Genomic DNA, 20,618 nt, shown 5'->3' with positions numbered 1-20,618 from the left:
ACAGCTGGGATAGGCTCCAGCATCCCCCGCGACCCTCGTGAGGATAAGCGGTAGGAAATGAATGAATGAATAAGGAATCCCACTTTGCGGGGCTGGAACCAATTTACCGTGATGAACAAGAGATTACTCTAGATCAATTTTTACCACCCTGTTGCCATGGTACCAATTGGTGTAATATGGCACCTAAATGGTAGAGACACGCTACTTCTGTCACAGGAATGGAATGAGAAATCTTTTTTTATAAGCCATATCTTGACAAAATAATTGTCTTTTATTGTTGCCCTTTTATGATACTGCTGTGTGTTACAGTATATACATACGTATATACACAGTATGGAAATAATATGGCTATCTTCATGGTGAAAAACCCAAGCCACATCCGGTATATTCATTCTGAACAGTAACGGTAACATGTGGTAAATATGTGTTTTCACACAACTATTTGCCTTGCAAGATGTGATATTTCATAGCATGCAGTCAAGGCGTATTGGAAAAGAAAGGGTATTCACACAGAAAGCCACACCGGGCTGTTGTACAAATATATGAACCCACACAAAAAAAAAACATTCATGACTGGAGCAAAGTAGACACGAAACAAAAGGTGCTACTGCTTGTATTGTTGATACTTCAGTCACGGTCTTTTTCCACAAAGACGCATTCACACGCATTATACACTTTCAGCGCTGGTGTTCTCCTGCCCACAAATGGAGCGAGGACGTCTTCTTTACTTCACTAACCTTGTTTTTTTTTTTTTCTTCTCCCATCTCCACTGCATCCTCTCTCTCCGAGGGAGTATGGATGACTTGCTGGAGTTGATGACTGCATGGAGGTCCATCAATACATGTCATGTTTAGTTTACGTGGCTAATAATAGAAAGTCACAGTGTTGTGTTTACAGATAGACGGGTGTGCGCAGTGAAGTATGGCGTTCACTACAGCACTAATCCGTCTCGTAGTGAGGAGGGGCCCTCTGGGGGGGCCTCTCTGAGCTTGTCGAAAGAATATTTAGTTTCTCCCAATTCTACATCATTCATGAGCTGAGCCAAGTAGAGGAAAGGTACCCGATAAGCAGTGGCAGTGCGCTGACCTTCCTTTAAGAGCTGGACAACAACGCAGCCATACAGGCAGATAAATTCAGAGCATGCCCATTTACTAAAGGAGTGCAGAACTGAGGTAGCGGAGAGGAAAAGGGCAAAGCATATGCTGTAGATAAGGGCAGTGCTGATATTAGGAAAGCATATAGCAGGAATGCATAACTGGTGATTATGCCAAATACCAAGCGTCAGCCAATCATCTTCAAACGGTCTCTTGAGCTCAGTCAACTCCTGATGCAACATAAAACATTGTCATTTCAACGCAACATGAATAACAAACCTAATTCACTTCATCCAGAGCCTGGAGGGAGGCTGACGTCAATGCAGTGACCAATGAATTGAATCGATAAAGAGGAAAGAAAGATCTAAAGTTTCCTCATGACTCCTGAGCAGCACAGGAAATAATTAGTAGTAGTTCTGAAGTAAACGATTAGAAGTAATCAGTGGTTTTAAGTTATTTTCTGTCATGCACCCCCGCCTCCCCAATTTGAAAAACAGCTCAGCAATGGCTACAGTGCATGCTGTATCCACCTGCCGCCGCTTTGGCTTGGCATTACGTTGTCGGTAGTGAACACGGCCAAATCGGGCTCTTGCCCCTTGTTTGTCTTCAAAAAGGCTGGGAAAAGCCCCTCGCAGCTGTGCTTCCAACACAGCCACACATAAACACACCTGCCAGGCATTCAGCATGAAGACCAGGTGCGACGGACACAAGCTTTTAGACATCGCCAGCGTAAACCTCAGCAGAGCCAGAGGAGCAGATTATAAAATACTGCAGTGGGATGGCTGCATGTAATTAAATACTATCAGCATTCTGCCTTCAGTCTGTCTGCTTTGTTACTGCAGAGGGACTTGGATTAAATATGAAGACCGGACAAATATATCAGTTTGCTTCATATAAAACATCAACCGCTCCCAGATATGGCGGCAGTTTCTCTAGGAATGTAAATCATGAATTTTAATTGCCTAACTGTGCTCACTAAATGATTCATTTATATGCTTGAATAAAGCAAAGCCTCTATGGAACCATATTTGGTAACTTATAGAAGATGTATGTTTCAATATGTAATACAATAAATATAATAACTTAAAAATGACAGTAACAAATGCTTTACAATAGTTGTCATGGTTGACTTACACCAGTGCAGACCTCCTCCAAGGCTCAACATTAATGCCATTCTCTCACTTTTAGACTCATGTTATTCCTTTACATTGCATAGTGTAGGCTACGGGATCACTGTAGGGATATAAAAAATGGCCGTCGTTAGCATAGCAAGCTACCGAGCTAACTACTTAGCCTCTACGCCGAGCTTATTCTGAACTTTAGAAAGTGTTTCAAACGCAGTGGCGAAGAAGGACAATGAAGCCACAAACCTACCACTTCCACACTGAATGAGAGGAGAAACTTTTTTTTTTCCCAACTCAATGCCAATCTCCATACAGTGTGAAAAATAATATATTTTATGACCAAAAATAGGCCACAGTCAACCAGAAAACAGGGACGACTTCATATTGTCATGGCAACACACAAGCTGACAAAAACAATTTAACATACACTAAAGATAATAGCATGTTGGGCCATTTTTTAGCCTTTTTATAAAATGTTTAAATATATAAAAATATCAATGTGTAAATTATTAAAAGGTGGAAGCCAAGTTCCAAATAGTACATTTTGATCAATACTGTTCCACAATTCTGTTATGAAATAATGAAAACAAAATATTGTATCCACACCAGATGTTTGTGTTCTCCGTAATATTTCATGCAAATTATGTTTTCTTGTTTTCTGCATTGTACATTGTACCCGATACTAGTCATAGTACTGTTTGTGTGAACCAAAATACCAAAAAGGGAATGATGTGGGAATGTGGCATGCATACAATATATGGCCCTTGCTAAATGGAACACTGGCCTGCTGTCTGAGTGCCACGCATTCAAGGACGTGCGACACACAATCACCAAACAAAGACAGATGGCGGCCATAACGATGACATGACCAAAAAATAGGAAGGCCTGTCAGTCGAAGCCAGTATAGTTAAACCAGTTTACCAAGTTGACACAAGTCAAGTTCAGTGCAAAGTGACACCGTGAACCGTTGTCAGCAGTGATGAGTGGCTTGACTCCCTAAAGCAGGGGTCTCAAACTCAATTTACCTGGGGGCCACTGGAGCTAGAGCCTTCAAGTTATTTCCTTTAAACTTAAATAGCCAAAAACTTACCACTTCCACACGGATAGGGAGGATAACATTAACGTTATTTAACCTTTAACATGAACATTAATCAAACATAATAATTTTTTCTGGGTACATGATACCATACAGCATCCATATCAAAGTTGCACGGGCCGCACTAACATTAAACTTTCATATCAAGGCGGGGGCCTCAAACTAGTGTCCTGCGGGCCACATTAGGCCTGCGGGCCGCTTGTTGATAGTCATTGGTGTATAGCAATGCTGGTTATTCCATGTGAAGGAAGACTAGGGACACAGCAAAAAGAAGATAAACATACTACAGGAAATTGTAACGTAACAAGAATAGTGTGGAACGACATCTGGTCTCAAACACTGATCTTTGGTTTGTGTTGTGTTTGGTATTTAAAATGACTAAATACTCCCTTATTCATCACAGTTAATTAGTTCCAGACCCGACTACGATAAGTGAATTTCCATCAAATCAAATTCCATCTTTATAAACTGAAGAAGCAGCAGAATGGGTGGTACAGGAAGTGATGTCAGAGCTTCAGAGTTGGTTTTTTGCTTGTTGTGGACCAATAATATCAACCACTAATGGTTCATAGTTGTCTCGCGATTCAAACATCACTCAGCCAAATTGCGTTTTTTCTAAAATTATGAATAAATGATTGCTGTTTTGTGGTTTACTATGGACAAGTTTATGTAGGATTCTGGTCAGTAGGCGTCAGTAATTATATGTTACCAGCTTGTCATGTTCCTTATGTCTGTCGTGTTGCCTTTGCTGACCTCTGCTGTTCTCCTTCGTTGCAACTCTCAGTTTGTTACTCACCTTTTCCAACGTTTTCCTGTCTTGAGCCTACAACCCCATTTTGTACTTTTTGTATAATCTTGTATGTACACTAGCTAGCATTTTGTGTTTGCCTTCTTGGTCTCGTGGCTTTGCTCAGCACCGCCGCAGCCCTCGAGTGTATCCCGTTTTAGGTCATGGGCATTTGTTGGTTAAATAAAGCATTCTAAACTTTACCATCTCCTCTTCTCTGCATACTGAGTCCACCCTTCAAACTAGACGTGATAGTATGATTTCCACTCACATATTGTCATAATTTTACTTTTTTACTGTAGTGTTTTTGTACACTTGTTAAAACATATCATAGCAGTCCCCCTCCTTCGAACCAAAGATTCATTTACAGTATTCCTTAATTTGCGATGGTTAGCATCCTTCTCTGCGTTCAAGGGGAAGAACATTTCGTCAAAATTGTGCTGCCCCGCGGGGGAGCACACACTACAGTATACGTATACGTATGAACACACACTGCAGTATGATTTACACTCATATCTCCTGAAACAGGGACTTTATTCTCAAAATTTTACTTTGTTTTTACTGTAGTGTTTTTGTATCCTTGTTAAAACATACTCCTACCAAAGATTCATTTACAGTATTCCTTAATTTGCGATGGTTAGCATCCTTCTCTGCCTTCAAGGGGTTTAGTTAGTATTTTGTGCTGTGGATGTTTTTTCCGTCTCTCCTATTAGCACAAAACTATTTCAGCAAAGTAGGTTCCCTCACATATTTTGCTGTATTTCTCTCACTATTAATAACATAAGTGCCTGTCACAAGACTTCACCAAGAAGCCCTGTCCTGGGTTGGTAAGTGGGTCAGAACTGCTGACGCCTTGTCAGAGGTGTCAGCCGCCCGTGGAGACACACATCCTTATCATGGGCCATCTCTCCCACTGCCTTCCTTCCTACCTGCCACTCTTTGTCTGTGTCGCTTTGTGTCGAGCAGGAAGTCGCCCTCAGTTAACGCAGCAGCACTCCCGTCGTTGCTGACTCATTTCACCGAAGCGACTATACGGGGAAGGGGGGTTGGGATGGCCCAAACGGCCCGTTACGTTGACGGTACCGCTGACTACTGGATGCTGCGGCGTTAGCATCCTGTCATTCAGGGAACTTGTGGAAAACCTCACATTACCAGCAATAACAAATAGAAAAGTCTGGAGAAGAAAGAAAGAAAAATTATGTTTTTTTTTTTACCTTTATGAATAGCATGCAATACTTCAAAGCTAATCACGTCTTCCGTGACAGAAGATCATTGAGACACACAATAGGCCGAGATGATGTTGCTGTGACTGCTCACTTTCATTGAGTGCTGCTCCATCATCATGATGAATACGGGACTCTTATTGTCAGTCGTGTGCTTTAGTGGACTCGGTATATATTTCTATGTTAGATTCTGTTTGTGTGACATGAGATTAGAACATAGAGCGTTTTTTCTTTCTATACGGCATTGATATCGCACCTGACAATACAATATGTAAGAATAACTGCACCGTTTGGTATTTTAGCATCCCCTTGAAATACTCTTTTACAGCTAGTATTTTGGTTTGAAATGAATTCTATCCATCACCGTTAAAGATCATTGTATTATAATGTATCTACTGTATCTGTGCTGCTCCGCCAATACTATAGACCGCTAAATGAGTTCATCTGGGTGGCCATAGCAACATCCACACTAGAAATACACTAGTGTACATGACCATACTGTATCCCGCGGGGGATCATCGGACTAGCGACATGTCGGCTCTTTGAAGTCTTTTTGTTTTTTTCTGTTAAAGCCGCCTGTAATTGGTCAAAATGTTTGGTGCCGTGTGCTTCAACAGTAAGAGAGGGAGAGGGAGGGGTTACACACACAAGCTAGTTGGAAAGGTGATGAAAATGAGCAGCAGGAAACAAAAGCTGAGGCACATAGATATTTCCCCCCAAGGTTATCATACTTGCCAAGTTGCAACGGTTACTTTTATCGCAAATGTTGAGCCAAAATTAGATTAGATTAGATTAAATTAGATTCAACTTTATTGTTATTGCTCATGTCACTGGTACAGGGCAACAAAATGCAGTTAGCATCCAACCAGAAGTGCAATTTTATAAGTACTTTAGTAGTAAGTAAATGTAGAAAAAAAATGGACAGATCTATGTAAAAAAACTATAACAGGCTATGACTACAGTAAACCTCGGATATATCGGACTCGGATATATCGGAAATTCGCTCACAACGGACAGATAAAAAAGAACCAATTTTTCTGTAATGCATTTCCAATAAAAATTCATTGCATATATCGGATTTTTTATAACGGATTTCACCTATTTCGGACAAAATCTCCAGTCCCGTTCCAATGCATTTCCATTAAATTTCCCTCGCATATATCGGATGGCCGCATCGTGGCGCTCCGATTCGCCGAATCGTGACAGGCCGCTATACGACGTCATTTGCAGCGTTTGCAGCGTTGCCTGCGCGTCCAGGTACATTGGAAACATAGTCAAGGAAGTGCCTTTTTATAACGGATAAAATCCGATTTACGCATATACCGGATATAAATCCGATATATGCGTAAAACGGACATTTTCCGGTATACGCATATAGCGGATTTCGCTTATATCGGACAAAACCAGTGGGAACAATTGAATCCGATATATCCGAGGTTTACTGTATAATCCAGTGAGGATATGTACAGGGATATAAATGACTATAATATGGCTATTGTAGATTATACAGATTATAAACAGTATGGATGTGACAATATATAATAACAGTAATATGTACAGTATTGCAATGAAGTGACTAGAGTATGGCTATTGCAGATTATATAAATTATAAACAGTATGATCAATGAATGCAACAAGATATTACAGTAATATGTACAAAATCTGAGGAGAATGCATTGCAGACCCTAGAAAGAGTCAAATAGACACCATAAATGATGTACTTAATGTCGAAACCAACTTCTAGACTTGCATTTGCAGTTGCTTACCCATCATGCTTACCATATTTATTAGTTCAAGCTCATTTCACTAGTGATGAATCCTACAAAATTTGACAAAGTTGATGTCATTTAGAGATAAAATCCTAGCTATTAAACAGTAATCTTATGTCTTTTCCACAGCCTGTTTCAATTGCTAGGAGGCTTTTTGCGTATAAGTTATTTCTAACCACTGAAGCGTTAACACGATACACGTCAAGATTAGATTAGATGCATTTTTGCATTTAACATGGCGGTGAAATGAGTTGAAATGACACATAATGCCGTTTACAAGTGGTCGCCTCCATCTGTCGAGGCTTACGTAGTGAATACAGATTCAAATATATAAAAGCGATATAGTGTGTTAGTGTGATAGTGGCGGCATGCAAGGAAAACTTCATGCTTGGTGTCTTTAGTGTCTCGCAGGACACAAAAACGTTCTTATACCAACATTTGTCATATCTATTACTGATGGCGTTTTTCTTTACACAGCTTTCACGTCATGGAGTTTCCTTAATGTTGATTCTGCTGCTGGGTTTAACAATGTCCTGTGAGACTGAAGCCAATGCATTGGATTGTGGGAAGGAAATAGAAACAATAGCGGTGGCGACAATAGAAATCAATAGCATTTAGAAATGAGAACGGTAACGCCATCAGGCTTCAATTGCAAAAGGATGCACCAGAGGTCATTGAGCTTTGTTGAGAAATGTTTTCTCGCCCACATTCATTCCCCATGACGGTCTTTTCTGTACTACTATTTCTATGCATCTCACTCCTATGTTTTAATGGAAGACTCAGGAGAATCGGTTGGAGACATGATAGCGTCATTCAGTGTTTCACTAAATGGGAGCAGAGCAGAGCGCTAATGAGTGAAGCCAACGCTAGTAACATATGGTGACAATAATGAGATGTTTGAAAAACAAGTCTGTATATAACGTGCGGAATCTGGCATGTTTCCGTGGAACAGACCAATGAATTTGGGAGCAGCAGCCTGTAGGCCGCTAAGCTGTATGACATGTATTATTCAGGGCCCTGTAGCTCATCTTAAGGCGTTGTTTCTGGGCAAATGAAAGCCGGTGCCAATGACATAGCTATAAGAAGATCATTCTGAAAGTTAACTTTGGTTTTATGTTTCTAAAGCCAATGTTTTACCAGAATCTATGTCGTTTCATCGAGGAATTTTGTTCATAGTAAGTCTGAAAGTTGAATCCAAGTGCAGTTATGTGCAGTGAGCGGTAGGGATGCGTACTAAAACATGCTATTGTAATGGTACCGGTGGAGTAAACTACAGTACTATGTACAGTCAGCACTTGATACATCGCGTTTTTCAACAATTAACTTATTAATTATCACTGTTACCTGGTTGACTATCGCTTATTATTATTCATTCATTCATTTTCTACCGCTTTTCCTCATGAGGGGGTGCTGGAGCCTATCCCAGCTGTCTTTGGGCGAGAGGCGGGGTACACCCTGGACTGGTCGCCAGCCAGCCAATCACAGGGCACATATAGACAAACAACCATTCACACTCACATTCATACCTATGGACAATTTGGAGTCGCCAATTAACCTAGCATGTTTTTGGAATGTGGGAGGAAACCGGAGTGGGATTGAACTCGGGTCTCCTAGCTGTGAGGTCTGCGCGCTAACCACTTTACCGCCGTGCAGCCGTTGTTTTTTTTATTTTAAACTTATTTTGGTGCTTGTATATTTCTTAGCTAACTTTTGAGTGTTAAGTTGGTGTGTGATAAATAGTTATTTTCATGTGCACCTGGACCGGTGGCCAGCCAATCACAGGTGGCACATATAGACAAACAACCATTCACACTCACATTCATACCTATGGACAATTTGGAGTTGCTAATTAACCTAGCATGTTTTGGAATGTTGGAGAAAACCCACACATGCACCGGGAGAACATGCAAACTCCACACAGAGATGTCCGAGGGTGGGATTGAACTCGGGTCTCCTAGCTGTGAGGTCTGCGCGCTAACCACTCAACCGCCATGCCGACCGGCCTATTATTAATTAGTCAAAATTATTGTTATTACTATTAATATTACTATTATTACTGTTCTTGTGATTCCTTTGTCACACACTTCAGTCTCAGTCAGTCTCTCTCTCTCTCTTTCACTGTCGCTCTGTCACTTTTGTCTTGAGGAAAATTAGCCCGTTAGCTTTAGCAGTCCCCTCCATTACGTAGTATTCCAGCCTTTTGAAACCCCTTGGTGATAATGGACACTACAAACCATGCAATCCTACCTCCACTTGATATTTATATTACTGATTATACTGCTTATATTTATATTACGTGCAGTACTTGGCTACAACCAGGTGAGTTGCCAATGATTCTGAGACTGATTTCCCATGATTCTCCACTGCAGCGTCCACTTGCCGAAAATTGCATTTTGGCAGTGCACACTTGTAGCCGACATTAGTGTTTACACAAGTCTCCCCCAATGATTTTGTGTAAATAACAGCCGAAAAGTCACTCTCTTTTCTTTGCCTGGTGACTTTGGCTCATGGTACCGCCGCAAATGATTGTCGGCATGGCGCCATTCCTGGCCGTGGTCCCCGCAAGCTCCCACACTGAATCCCCACAGGATGCTAGTGCCCGTTTATGAAGCTGTGAGCCAGGTACACACCATTTCATCATCTATTGCTTTATCACAGCAAATCATAGTCACACAGGGAGTTAAGAACTCCCTCACCTCGCGTGGGAAAAGCTCCGGCGAGGGTCTCGCAATGAGGGCTCCCTTTCCCCTCTGTGATTCTAAATGTCCTCATGCTGCAAAGAGGAGATATGGACCAAAAGGATGACGAGCAGCAGAGCAGTAGACAGAAAGATGCAACACTACTTATGTGGTGAAAAGATAAACACACAGCAGGCCAAATAAATACGCTGCTCTTGACTTCTTGCAGGCTTACACATAACCTGCTTACCATTTCAGTGCGACTAAAGATGCTTATGAAGGGGTCACACGTACACCAGGATGTACGCTGTGCACCCTGTGACACCAAGTGGAAGAGTTGAAGGCAAATCAATTAGTGTAGACTAAATAACCTCTTCTATGCATTGTCAATACAATCGGCAGATTAGAACAACTGAAAAAAACATCTTTTTTTTCCCAGGTTTTATGACGTATATAAAATGTATCGTCTCCACAAACAAGAGCAGATGATCAATAAATCTTGTTTTTCTGAACAATACCAGCCAAAAGTGTCAAAATCGGAGCGAGAAGAGGCTCAGCGGTAGAAGATGGATATGGAAAGTCGAGCCGTAGGGGAGATGAACAGACAAACTGACAGAGCACCATGCAACCCAACAAGCATAGGTTGCGTAACAATGACTTTCTCAGCGCAGGCAGGCAGGCAGGCTGGCTGGCCTGTACTGCCTGTTGATATGTGGGCGTGGGTGACTGCACGACAATGCGAACTACTACACGAGAGAAAAAATATTGTTGCCATGACAAAAGAGAAAGGGGCCAAGAGATGAAGAGGCTGGAGTAATGACAGAGAAGCAGTTTTGCAGATGAAGAAAAGAAGAGGGTTTACATGTTTGCAGAGTGAGGGGAAAAAGGGAATAATAGATGAGTCAGCGGCTTGCAATTTTCAGTGCGGAATCCAAAATAAGAGGAATTACACTGTACAGCCTGTAGCAATGGAACCAAGCCAAGCCCTCCTACATATACTGTATATATGCTCATGCTAGCTCTTCATGTCTCTGCACCAATGTGTTTCTTTCGCCTTTTTATTTCAACTACAGACACAACACAACATGTTGTTGTGTTGTCTATCCCATCTCTTCAACAGAACAGTGGTATAAAGAAGCTGGTCCACCTCCGAATTGGTCTTTCTTGCAACAATGTTACCATATAGAATAATAGATATTGGTTCAAGGCGTGTCCATGATTAAAAAAAAAAACATTTGTAACCGTACAAGTGATGCTGTAAATTTAATTAACATCACTGCCTTTTATACAAGTGTAAAAATGAGTATTGAGTTTGCAGTATATGTTGGAAAAGTGTCATTTTTCAACTTTTTCAAGTATCACAGCCAAAACAGACGTGGGATGATACCAGTCACTCGGGGAGTCTGGAGAATTCACTGAGCCATGAGGTGGGCCCTCTCAAGGGATAGTTTGGATTTTGGGAATGCTGCGACACAAGAGTCTAGTGGGATAAGTCACTGTTGATGTACTACACTGCTGATGCGGATGTCATACAACTTCACGTCAAATAATCTATCAAACTATCCAATTCTACATCACTATGTACATCTGTGCAATACTTTGTTTTTATACTTTTATACTCAGTATAGTTACTCCAGACTCCATTCACTGTGCAATATCTGATCAACCTCCACGTGCAATATTAAGGCTCTAAATACAATATATTAAGTTCTATGTGAAGTATTTCTACAATGCATCATATTATCTCACTATAGCAAGATCTCATAGTGTATAGTTCATCTTGTTTCATATTATCCGCATACTGTAGTTGTACATAACTCTGGGTAAAACTGTTGATTTGTTAATACTTGGGTTGTTTATATTGTTTATTTTTTATATTGTGTATTTTTGTACTGCATAACTGATTCTGTACTCTTGCTGCTGTGCAATGCAAATTTCCCCCACTGAGGGACGAATAAAGGCATATCTTATCTTAATTAAACCCAAATAATAAAGTTGACATAAAGCTCTCATTCTACGACATAGACATGCCTACAACAGGGGGTCTTCCAAGCTTTGGTCCCACGGAGAGCTACTATGTCATTGCCATCAAACAGAAGTATCACAACATGATCACTAATAGTAAAATGCATTCAAAGCAGTTCAGCACCAAGGATAGCGACCACATCGTTTTGCCACTCACTAATTCAACTCAGAACCTCTACCAGTAGCTATGAAGTTGAGTATACAGTAGAGTATACAGTAAATATAGCAACTTTTATGCTAGTTAGTGATATTAAACATAATTGGGATACTAGGAATTCCACACATACGTATATAGTATAATATGCTGTTATATTATCCCTGTATTAGATGGACATATGCACCTCAACTGCATTCAGCCCAAAAGCTGTTTTGCAACACACGGGGTAAAAAGTTGTGACAGAACCGAGACTTGCACTCAGTGTTGACCTCCTGCAAGGTAAAATAATCCAAATTTGTGCTAGTGTTAAATTATGCTACATTTTAATAGGCACAGAAGTCTAGCTGATGGGCTGCATTGTCTTTGTTTTTCCGTGCTGCCTTCACAGACATCATTAGCCTCATTTTCAGACACAACACTTAGATGGGCCTCACCAAACACTCAAGAGCAAACAGACAGAAAAAAAGGCCAAATGATCCCAAATGTTAAGTGAACATGATGACAGATTTGGTTTCATCCACTGGGATTTTCTACTACCGAAAAATGTTCCAAGACCTTTTGTAAGTGTTCGTACATCATTTAAATTTGCTGGTTCCGTAAAGGCAAAAGGTCAAAAGGCTCAAATGAGATATCCAACAAGACATTGTGTAATAACGCGGTTCCAAATATAACCCTGGGTTATTAGGCTGCTTTGTGTGATGATTGTGAGCACTTTATTCATGGTGGATGCAAGGCTATCGAGACTACAACGAACTGTGTGACCTGCTTAATGGTGACTTGCTATGGACGGTATGCAAATGAGTCCACTGCCACAAGGCACATTAACATTTCCAGTTCAAAACTAGTGTGCATTACAAGATGATGCTAGTCATCTGATATATATATATAGTCATTTTGGACATTTATGTAACAAAAATGATATTTAAACACCAAAAACAAGCAAGGTTCAACAGAAGCCTGGTTACTGTATATCGTTATTGTAATTAGAATTATAATGTATTACCAATATATTTCCTTATAGTGAGTGTGAATGGTTGTTTGTCTATATGTGCCCTGCGATCGGCTGGCGACCAGTCCAGGGTGTACCCCGCCTCTTGCCCGAAGACAGCTGGGATAGGCTCCAGCACCCCCCGTGACCCTTGTGAGGAAAAAGTGGTAGAAAATGAATGAATGAATGAATGAATATTTCCTTGGTATCCAATCTGCAAATGGAGTTACTGGGATTTGGAAATATGGAATTTTAGCTTGTTATTTTATCAAAGCTGTTGCACAAGGGAGGGGATCATGATCTGTTTTAGAATGACATAATTTAATAAACCACAGCTCCCCAGCTGTGGCAGCACTCATGCAGCCCCAGTGTGTTGCGGGCACGGTGGAGTTTGCATGTTCTTAGTGTGAGTGGCTTTTCTCCGGTTTAGCTTCATTGGCGACTCCAAATTGTCCATAGGTATGAATGTGAGTGTGAATGGTTGTTTGTCTATATGTGCCCTGTGATTGGCTGGCCACCAGTCCAGGTGCACATGAAAATAACTATTTATCACACACCAACTTAACACTCAAATGTTAGCTAAGAAATATACAAGTACCAATATAAGTTTAAAATAAAAAAAAACAAGGGCTGCACGGCGGACTAGTGGTTAGCGCGCAGACCTCACAGCTAGGAGACCCGAGTTCAATCCCACCCTCGGACATCTCTTTGTGGAGTTTGCATGTTCTCCAAAAACATGCTAGGTTAATTAGTGACTCCAAATTGTCCATAGGTATGAATGAGAGTGTGAATGGTTGTTTGTCTATATGTGCGCTGTGATTGGCTGGCCACCAGTCCAGGGTGTACCCCGCCTCTCGCCTGAAGTCAGCTGGGATAGGCTCCAGCATACTCCGCGATCCTGGTGAGGATTAGGCATAGAAATGGATGGACGGGCTATGTGTTGAATAGTAAATCATACCAGCTGTACCATGATCCATGAGATGGGTTTATTCCCTCTTGCGGTCCAAAAAAAGTGGACAGGTTCCCAATGTAATCATTAAAGTGTAATCCAGCAACGGGACTGTCCAATCTCAAAAGACACTGAGCAAGTTGTAAGAAGATGTTTATATTTTACTTCCCGATTTTCTATATTTCCTTTGTTATAATTGAACCCTTCCCGTAAAAACAGCAGTTAAAATGATTAGTCTGCGACTATTGAAACTTAATCACACCGCATTTCCATATTCATGGACAATTTAGTATCAGTCCCATTTCTTTATAATTGAGTTTTGAAAGGCTTTGCGATTCTGTGCCATCATTCCCATTTCTGTTCACGGATTCAAAATCGGTGCCTGAAAAGAACGACGTGCAAGGAGGTGCACGTGTGCTTTGATAGGATATTGAATTTTAGTATGGTGCTCTTCAACCGGATAAAATCCATTATGTGCTAAGAAAATTGGTTGCCCCCCCCCCCCTCCATTGTCCATTTTGGCCTTATATATAATAAAGTAAAGCCTTAGCTTGATCCCATCAAGGCTGCATTGAATGTTGACATGAAGAATTCAATTAAACGCCTGGCGAAAGAGCATCCTTTTCCTCATTTATCGTCGTCATTAGCACATGTTCTTACGATGAGCCGGTGGCGGAATGTTTTAATAACATCAAGACAATCCAATTTGGAATTTTCAAATCACCTAATTAACGTCACAAATATCCTTTGGCTCAATGGGTGTTCAGGAAAAAAAAAAGCACAACATCCCCAGGTTCAAGGCCTACTAACCATGTCTGAATGAGGCCTTTTCTTGATCAAACAGAAGAGACGTCGTTATTGATGGGTGGCGGCGACACAACAGAAGATGACTTCTACGATTTCATCTTCAGGACTTTTTCATTTTCCACTTTTACTGGCATGCATCTTTATCTTGCTTCTTTATTATTATCATCATCAAGCGGCACTGTCAGGCTGCTTTTAACACAATGTACTCAGCAAGGATACTTGCACAGCAGCAAGAGGACTTTACAATTATCTGTCAGGCTTTCAGGCAGCGGAACACAGCTGAAGTGAAATATTCCCACATTTATTGTGACATTTGGCTGTGCTTTGCAGGATTCTCCCGTCCCTGCCTCTCTCTCTCTCTCTCTCTCTCTCGGAGCGAGCACTTGTAAATATCTGTAACTTTGCTCAGTGTGTTATCTTACCAACTGCTTTTTGCATCATCGAGAAGACGCTTAGCTTTTTAGCACTGTTGCATAACTCAAGTGTGGAGGAAGGTGGATCAATTATGAGCATGGTTGGGGGGGAAAGCTACTTTTAACAACGCACAACAATCACAACATGAAACCTTTCTGGCGGCCAATTGTGCAGTTTACTCAGTTATTACCTTTAAGTAGCATTTAAAAGCATTTTATTGCAGCCTATACAAATTACGTAATTAAGTTTATCTTACTAATAATGTAAAGACTGAAGTCCAGTAATCAACCAATGAGCTTTTTCAATGAAATAATGTAAAGATGGTGATAAATACAATCACCATTTGTGATTGGAACTCACGTTACCTGCATGCTATCTGGCAACGCATGCCTCAGGATTCAAGACATTTTGCCCCAAAGTAGCGTCCAGGATTCCAACCTCATTTTGTAGCGCTCGACTACCACATTGCAAGAAATATTCCGGGCTGTGGGAATTCAGCAGCAGTCAGGGTTCCTCAAAGGTCACATGGTCAGGTTTCTGTTTGGGGTTATCCTTAAAATACAATTTCAAATCCTTTACGGTTGACATTTACTTTACTCTCTACTAGTTGAGCCATAGTACACATTATGGTATCGATCCCATACCAAGCAATACAGGACCAGAATCACCGATACAGATACTGATACTTTTATATTGTTGATTGGTTTGGTGATTTTTGGAGATCATGACTAGAATCAGGGGCGGCACGGCGGTCTAGTGGTTAGCGCGCAGACCTCACAGCTAGGAGACCAGGGCTCAATTCCACCCTTGGCCATTGCGGGTGGAACATCACTCACTCTATTGTGGTGAGTGTATAAGTGACTATAGGGGTGTTATTTCATGGCTTCAAGCTCTAACAATGGTAAAAAATGTAATAAGAAAGTCATGACCAGGTTTTCAACTACAAAAATATTTCATTTATTAATACTGAATTCCTCACAGCTAGGAGACCCGGGTTCAATTCCACCCTCGGCCATCTCTTTGTGGAGTTTGCATGTTCTCCCTGTGCATGCGTGGGTTTTCTCCGGGTACTCCGGTTTCCTCCCACATTCCAAAAACATGCTAGGTTAATTAGCGACTCCAAATTGTCCATAGGTATGAATGTGAGTGTGAATGGTTGTTTGTCTATATGTGCCCTGTGATTGGCTGGTGACCATGAGCATGAAACACACTTGTTTTAGTGGAATTTAAATGTTCAGAAGGCGATGGTGGTTCTTTTAGAGTTGGAATTCCATGTCTAACGGAGTTAAAAATGCACTTTATTATTTATTTTCTAAATGTGTGAATTTATTTGTATTATTTATTTATTATTATTTAGTAATTGCGTGAATTTGATCTCAATGACTTATTTATTTTTCTAATCTTGTTCACTCTATTTTCATCGATTTTCTTGTATGTGCTTTATTTTATCCTTTCACTTCTGCTCCTCCCAGGCTTCCGTAGTTGGCCCCAGCTGTGGTAGCACTTCCTGTCTTTGCCACACAAGTTGGTTGCCATTGATGAGGGGTGCAGAAGTGGAGAGAAAAGAACTTTATTTTCATTCTTTGGTCCTTCAGAAACCTAACAAAGGCCGTTACACATGGAAAGAGAATCATTTAATCATCTTTATTCTGCAGGGCGGGGGGTGGGGGGGGGGGTATTTTTACAATATGTTTGTCCAGAGGAGCGTGGCTTTGTCCAAAGAGTTGTATATGTGGTCTAAACAATAAGAACACATGCCCCTAAACTTACAATGTGACGTCTTAAATACGAGGGGGGCATATTTTTTTCATGTACCCCCCCCCAAAAAAACAAAAAACATTGGTGAGACTCTGTATTGCGTCAAGCTTCCCATTCTTGAAGCGTCATGTCAGGTGTGCCTGTACCTAATGAAGTGTCCAGTGTGTGTATTTTTTAGTGACTACACAAACAATCCCATTTTATGTTCTTGCTGAAGGTCACCTCCTACCTAATGTTTATTATTGTGTCCACAGAGGGCGGTCAGATCAACAACAACGTGGGACCGGCATCAAACATGGTCCAGCAGCACCCTTATCCTGCTCTCAGTCAGATGGCTCATGTGTATGAACATCAACAACAACAACAACAACAACAGCAGCAGCAACAACAACAGCAACAACAACAACAGCAGCATCAAAACAAGGATCTCAACAAGTACGCCTCCCTGAAGGCTGTGGGTAAGCGTCAATCATCCCAACACCGTTTTAATAAGGAAACATGGATGATTTCCACTGTTTTGATTGGACAGCATCCTCGGTGTCGTGTTGTAGTTATGCCAGCTGTTCCTCGCACGCGTTCCTCGTTGTCACTTATTCTTCATAAAAGAGACAACAGATGTGTTCTCGCCGCATATGGCTTTGTCTTCTCTTATTGTTCCAATCTCCATTCAAATATACCGCTTGCTGGCCAGGGGAGGGTGCGCGGGAACGACGTGGACAAGACGTAGCAGATTTGTGCCCAGATTTGACAGATGTTATTGATCGTGGCAGCAAAAGTGACACGCTGTAAAACAGAAAGTGGCTGTTTATCAAGCTGTGTAACGGCCTCACACATGCCACCAACTTCAGCGCTCGCATACCAATGGAGACGATTTGAATCCCATTTGCCCATCGGCTGGAGCGCCGGCTATATCCCATACTGGTGTATTTGTGTTTGATAGCTCTTCTATTGGACAAAGCTTACGACACTGGTGCCTTAAACAGATACGATATTTTATATCACGGTGTGAGAAGTGAGAGACTTTACTGAGAATTCTACCACCACATCCTGGAGCTGATAAGCAGAAGAAAAGGGATGGATTATGGACGCTCACAATGGAATACATCACATACAGTAAACCTCGGATATATCGGACTCGGATATATCGGAAGTTCGCTCACAACGGACAGATAAAAAAGAACCGATTTTTCTGTAATGCATTTCCAATAAAAATTCATTGCATATATCGGATTTTTTATAACGGATTTCGCCTATTTCGGACAAAATCTCCATTCCCGTTCCAATGCATTTCCATTAAATTTCCCTCGCATATATCGGATGGCCGCATCGTGGCGCTCAGATTTGCCGAATCGTGACAGGCCGCTATACGACGTCATTTGCAGCGTTGCCTGCGCGTCCAGGTACATTGGAAACATAGTCAAGGAAGTGCCTTTTTATAACGGATAAAATCCGATTTACACATATACCGGATATAAATCCGATATATGCGTAAAACGGACATTTTCCGGTATACGCATATAACGGATTTCGCTTATATCGAACAAAAACAGTGGGAACAATTGAATCCGATATATCAGAGGTTTACTGTAGTATAATTTGCAGTTCCACATATCCAAAAGTAGTAGGAAGAAAGCAAAGGTTATTTAATCCTACCCCCCCCCCCCCCCCCCAACACCACCACCTACATCTGTTCCATATCACTTGGTCAAATTTAGGTTGGGAAAAACAATACCATATGAGAATAAAGTCAAAATATTATGGGAATTAAGTATCAGGGTTATAAATAAATCACAAGACAGCAACACAAATAGAAAAATAAGCAGTGAAGAAACATTAATAATACACCGCAATACATAGTAATGGTTTAATTTCATTTGAACATGCATCAGATTACAATTAGAATTACAATTTATAAAAAAATCCTTTTGGACACCCCAGTCCTATGCTGGATATATTTGACACCGTTTCCTGGTAGCATCCCTGTCGCCTATTTGAATTCCGTCATGGGAACCCCAACGGCATGGGAAGGTTCCTCGCCATGATTGCAGTAGTAGATAAGATCCCACTATAAGCAAGGAACGATGGAGGTGGGCGGCTAGATGATTCTTCAAGGAGTGACAGGGATTGTGATGGATGGAGGGGGGATCAGCGTGGATCGGAGATGGAGATGTAGGAGGCGGAGAGAGAAAACTAGGTGGAGACGGTGTCATGAAGATGATGAAGGCAATAGAAAAAGGGAGAAAAGAGATGCTGCAGGTGTCATACCGTGCTAAATATGCTAACACTGTTGTATGGGCAGGTGCAATACAAACATACATATTTCCATGTATGTTATGGATGTATGCATATTTATGTATATGTAAGCATTGTGTGGTGGGCCAAGCGTTACGGTGTTCCAAGTTTTTTGATGACCACAGTTTGTGGACAATTTGAATCATTCAAATCATTGGTGGCCAGCCAATCACAGGGCACATATAGACAAACAACCATTCACACTCACATTCATACCTATGGACAATTTGGAGTCGCTAATTAACCTAGCATGTTTTTGGAATGTGGGAGGAAACCGGAGTACCCGGAGAAAACCCACGCATGCACGGGGAGAACATGCAAACTCCACACAGAGATGGCCGAGGGTGGAATTGAACCCTGGTCTCCTAGCTGTGAGGTCTGCGTGCTAACCACTAGACCACCGTGCCGCCCCAATTTGAATCACATGGAGTGAAAAATATTGTTTAGTTATTAACTTTTTTTTGCACTAAAATAACATTTCTCGGGCGGCACGGCGGTCTAGTGGTTAGAGCTAGGAGACCAGGGTTCAATTCCACCCTTGGGCATCTCTGTGTGGAGTTTGCATGTTCTCCCCGTGGGTTTTCTCGGGGTACTCTGGTTTCCTCCCACATTCCAAAAACATGCTAGGTTAATTAGCCACTCCAAATTGTCCATAGGTATGAATGTGAGTGTGAATGGTTGTTTGTCTATATGTGCCCTGTGATTGGCTGGCCACCAGTCCAGGGTGTACCCCGCCTCTCGCCTGAAGACAGCTGGTATAGGCTCCATCACCCCCCGCGACCCTCATGAGGAAAAAGTGGTAGAAAACGAATGAATGAATAACATTTCTCCTCATCGTATTAAGATGTACTCATAAAATTCAAATTAGGTTACAACTTTTGTTGTTTTTAGTGTTTAGGCTAAGGTTGAGCAAAATGAATTATCACTGTATACTCCCTTCTAAAATAAATCAAATCAAAACACTCCAAACCAGCTCTTTTTCTCTAATTGCCTCTGCCGCTTCCCAAATTGTGCAGTTGATAAGCCACACTTGTGCCAATCGATAGCCATCCCCTGTGCATCCAAATGAGGTCACTTCATTGAATCCTTAACAGCATCCGGCGAGGCAAAAAAAACAAAAAACAACTAATAAAAGTCCCTGGATGCACACTTGTAGTATGTTTCCTCCCTGCAAGTACAAATGACCAATTATGTTGAATTGATGTTGAATTCTCACACGCCTGACATAACAGCTGCCTCAAACCTTAAAGAGACACGAGCACTCGACAAGTTCGGATAGATTTGGTTTGAAAATCTGCTGTAATGAAAGATCTAATAAAGGAATTAATTTAGCTAAGGAAAATCACTGTCAAAAACAAACATTTCTCTCCCAAGCAAATATCGTATCCCTCAGGTCTACTAGTTAACTGCTGATATCAAAAGGTAAAGTGTCAAAAGTCGGTTGCCATGGGTACAAA

The 20,618-nt window shown here is 41.3% G+C and overlaps 1 protein-coding gene across 1 annotated transcript in view; it reads left to right on the top strand.

The window, feature by feature from the left end:
- Window positions 1-20,618, top strand: part of shisa9a (shisa family member 9a) — a 45,799-nt gene that overhangs the window by 20,472 nt on the left and 4,709 nt on the right. The window contains exon 3 of the mRNA XM_058061372.1: window positions 17,124-17,327. Within this exon, the coding sequence (XP_057917355.1) occupies window positions 17,124-17,327 (204 nt within the window). The remainder of the gene's footprint in view (window positions 1-17,123; window positions 17,328-20,618) is intronic.

The sequence above is a fragment of the Doryrhamphus excisus genome, chromosome 22 (assembly GCF_030265055.1).
Source record: "Doryrhamphus excisus isolate RoL2022-K1 chromosome 22, RoL_Dexc_1.0, whole genome shotgun sequence".
In the NCBI taxonomy this organism is placed as follows: domain Eukaryota; kingdom Metazoa; phylum Chordata; class Actinopteri; order Syngnathiformes; family Syngnathidae; genus Doryrhamphus; species Doryrhamphus excisus.
Note: the sequence above shows the minus strand (reverse complement) of the source record. Positions and strands in the feature narration are given on the sequence as shown.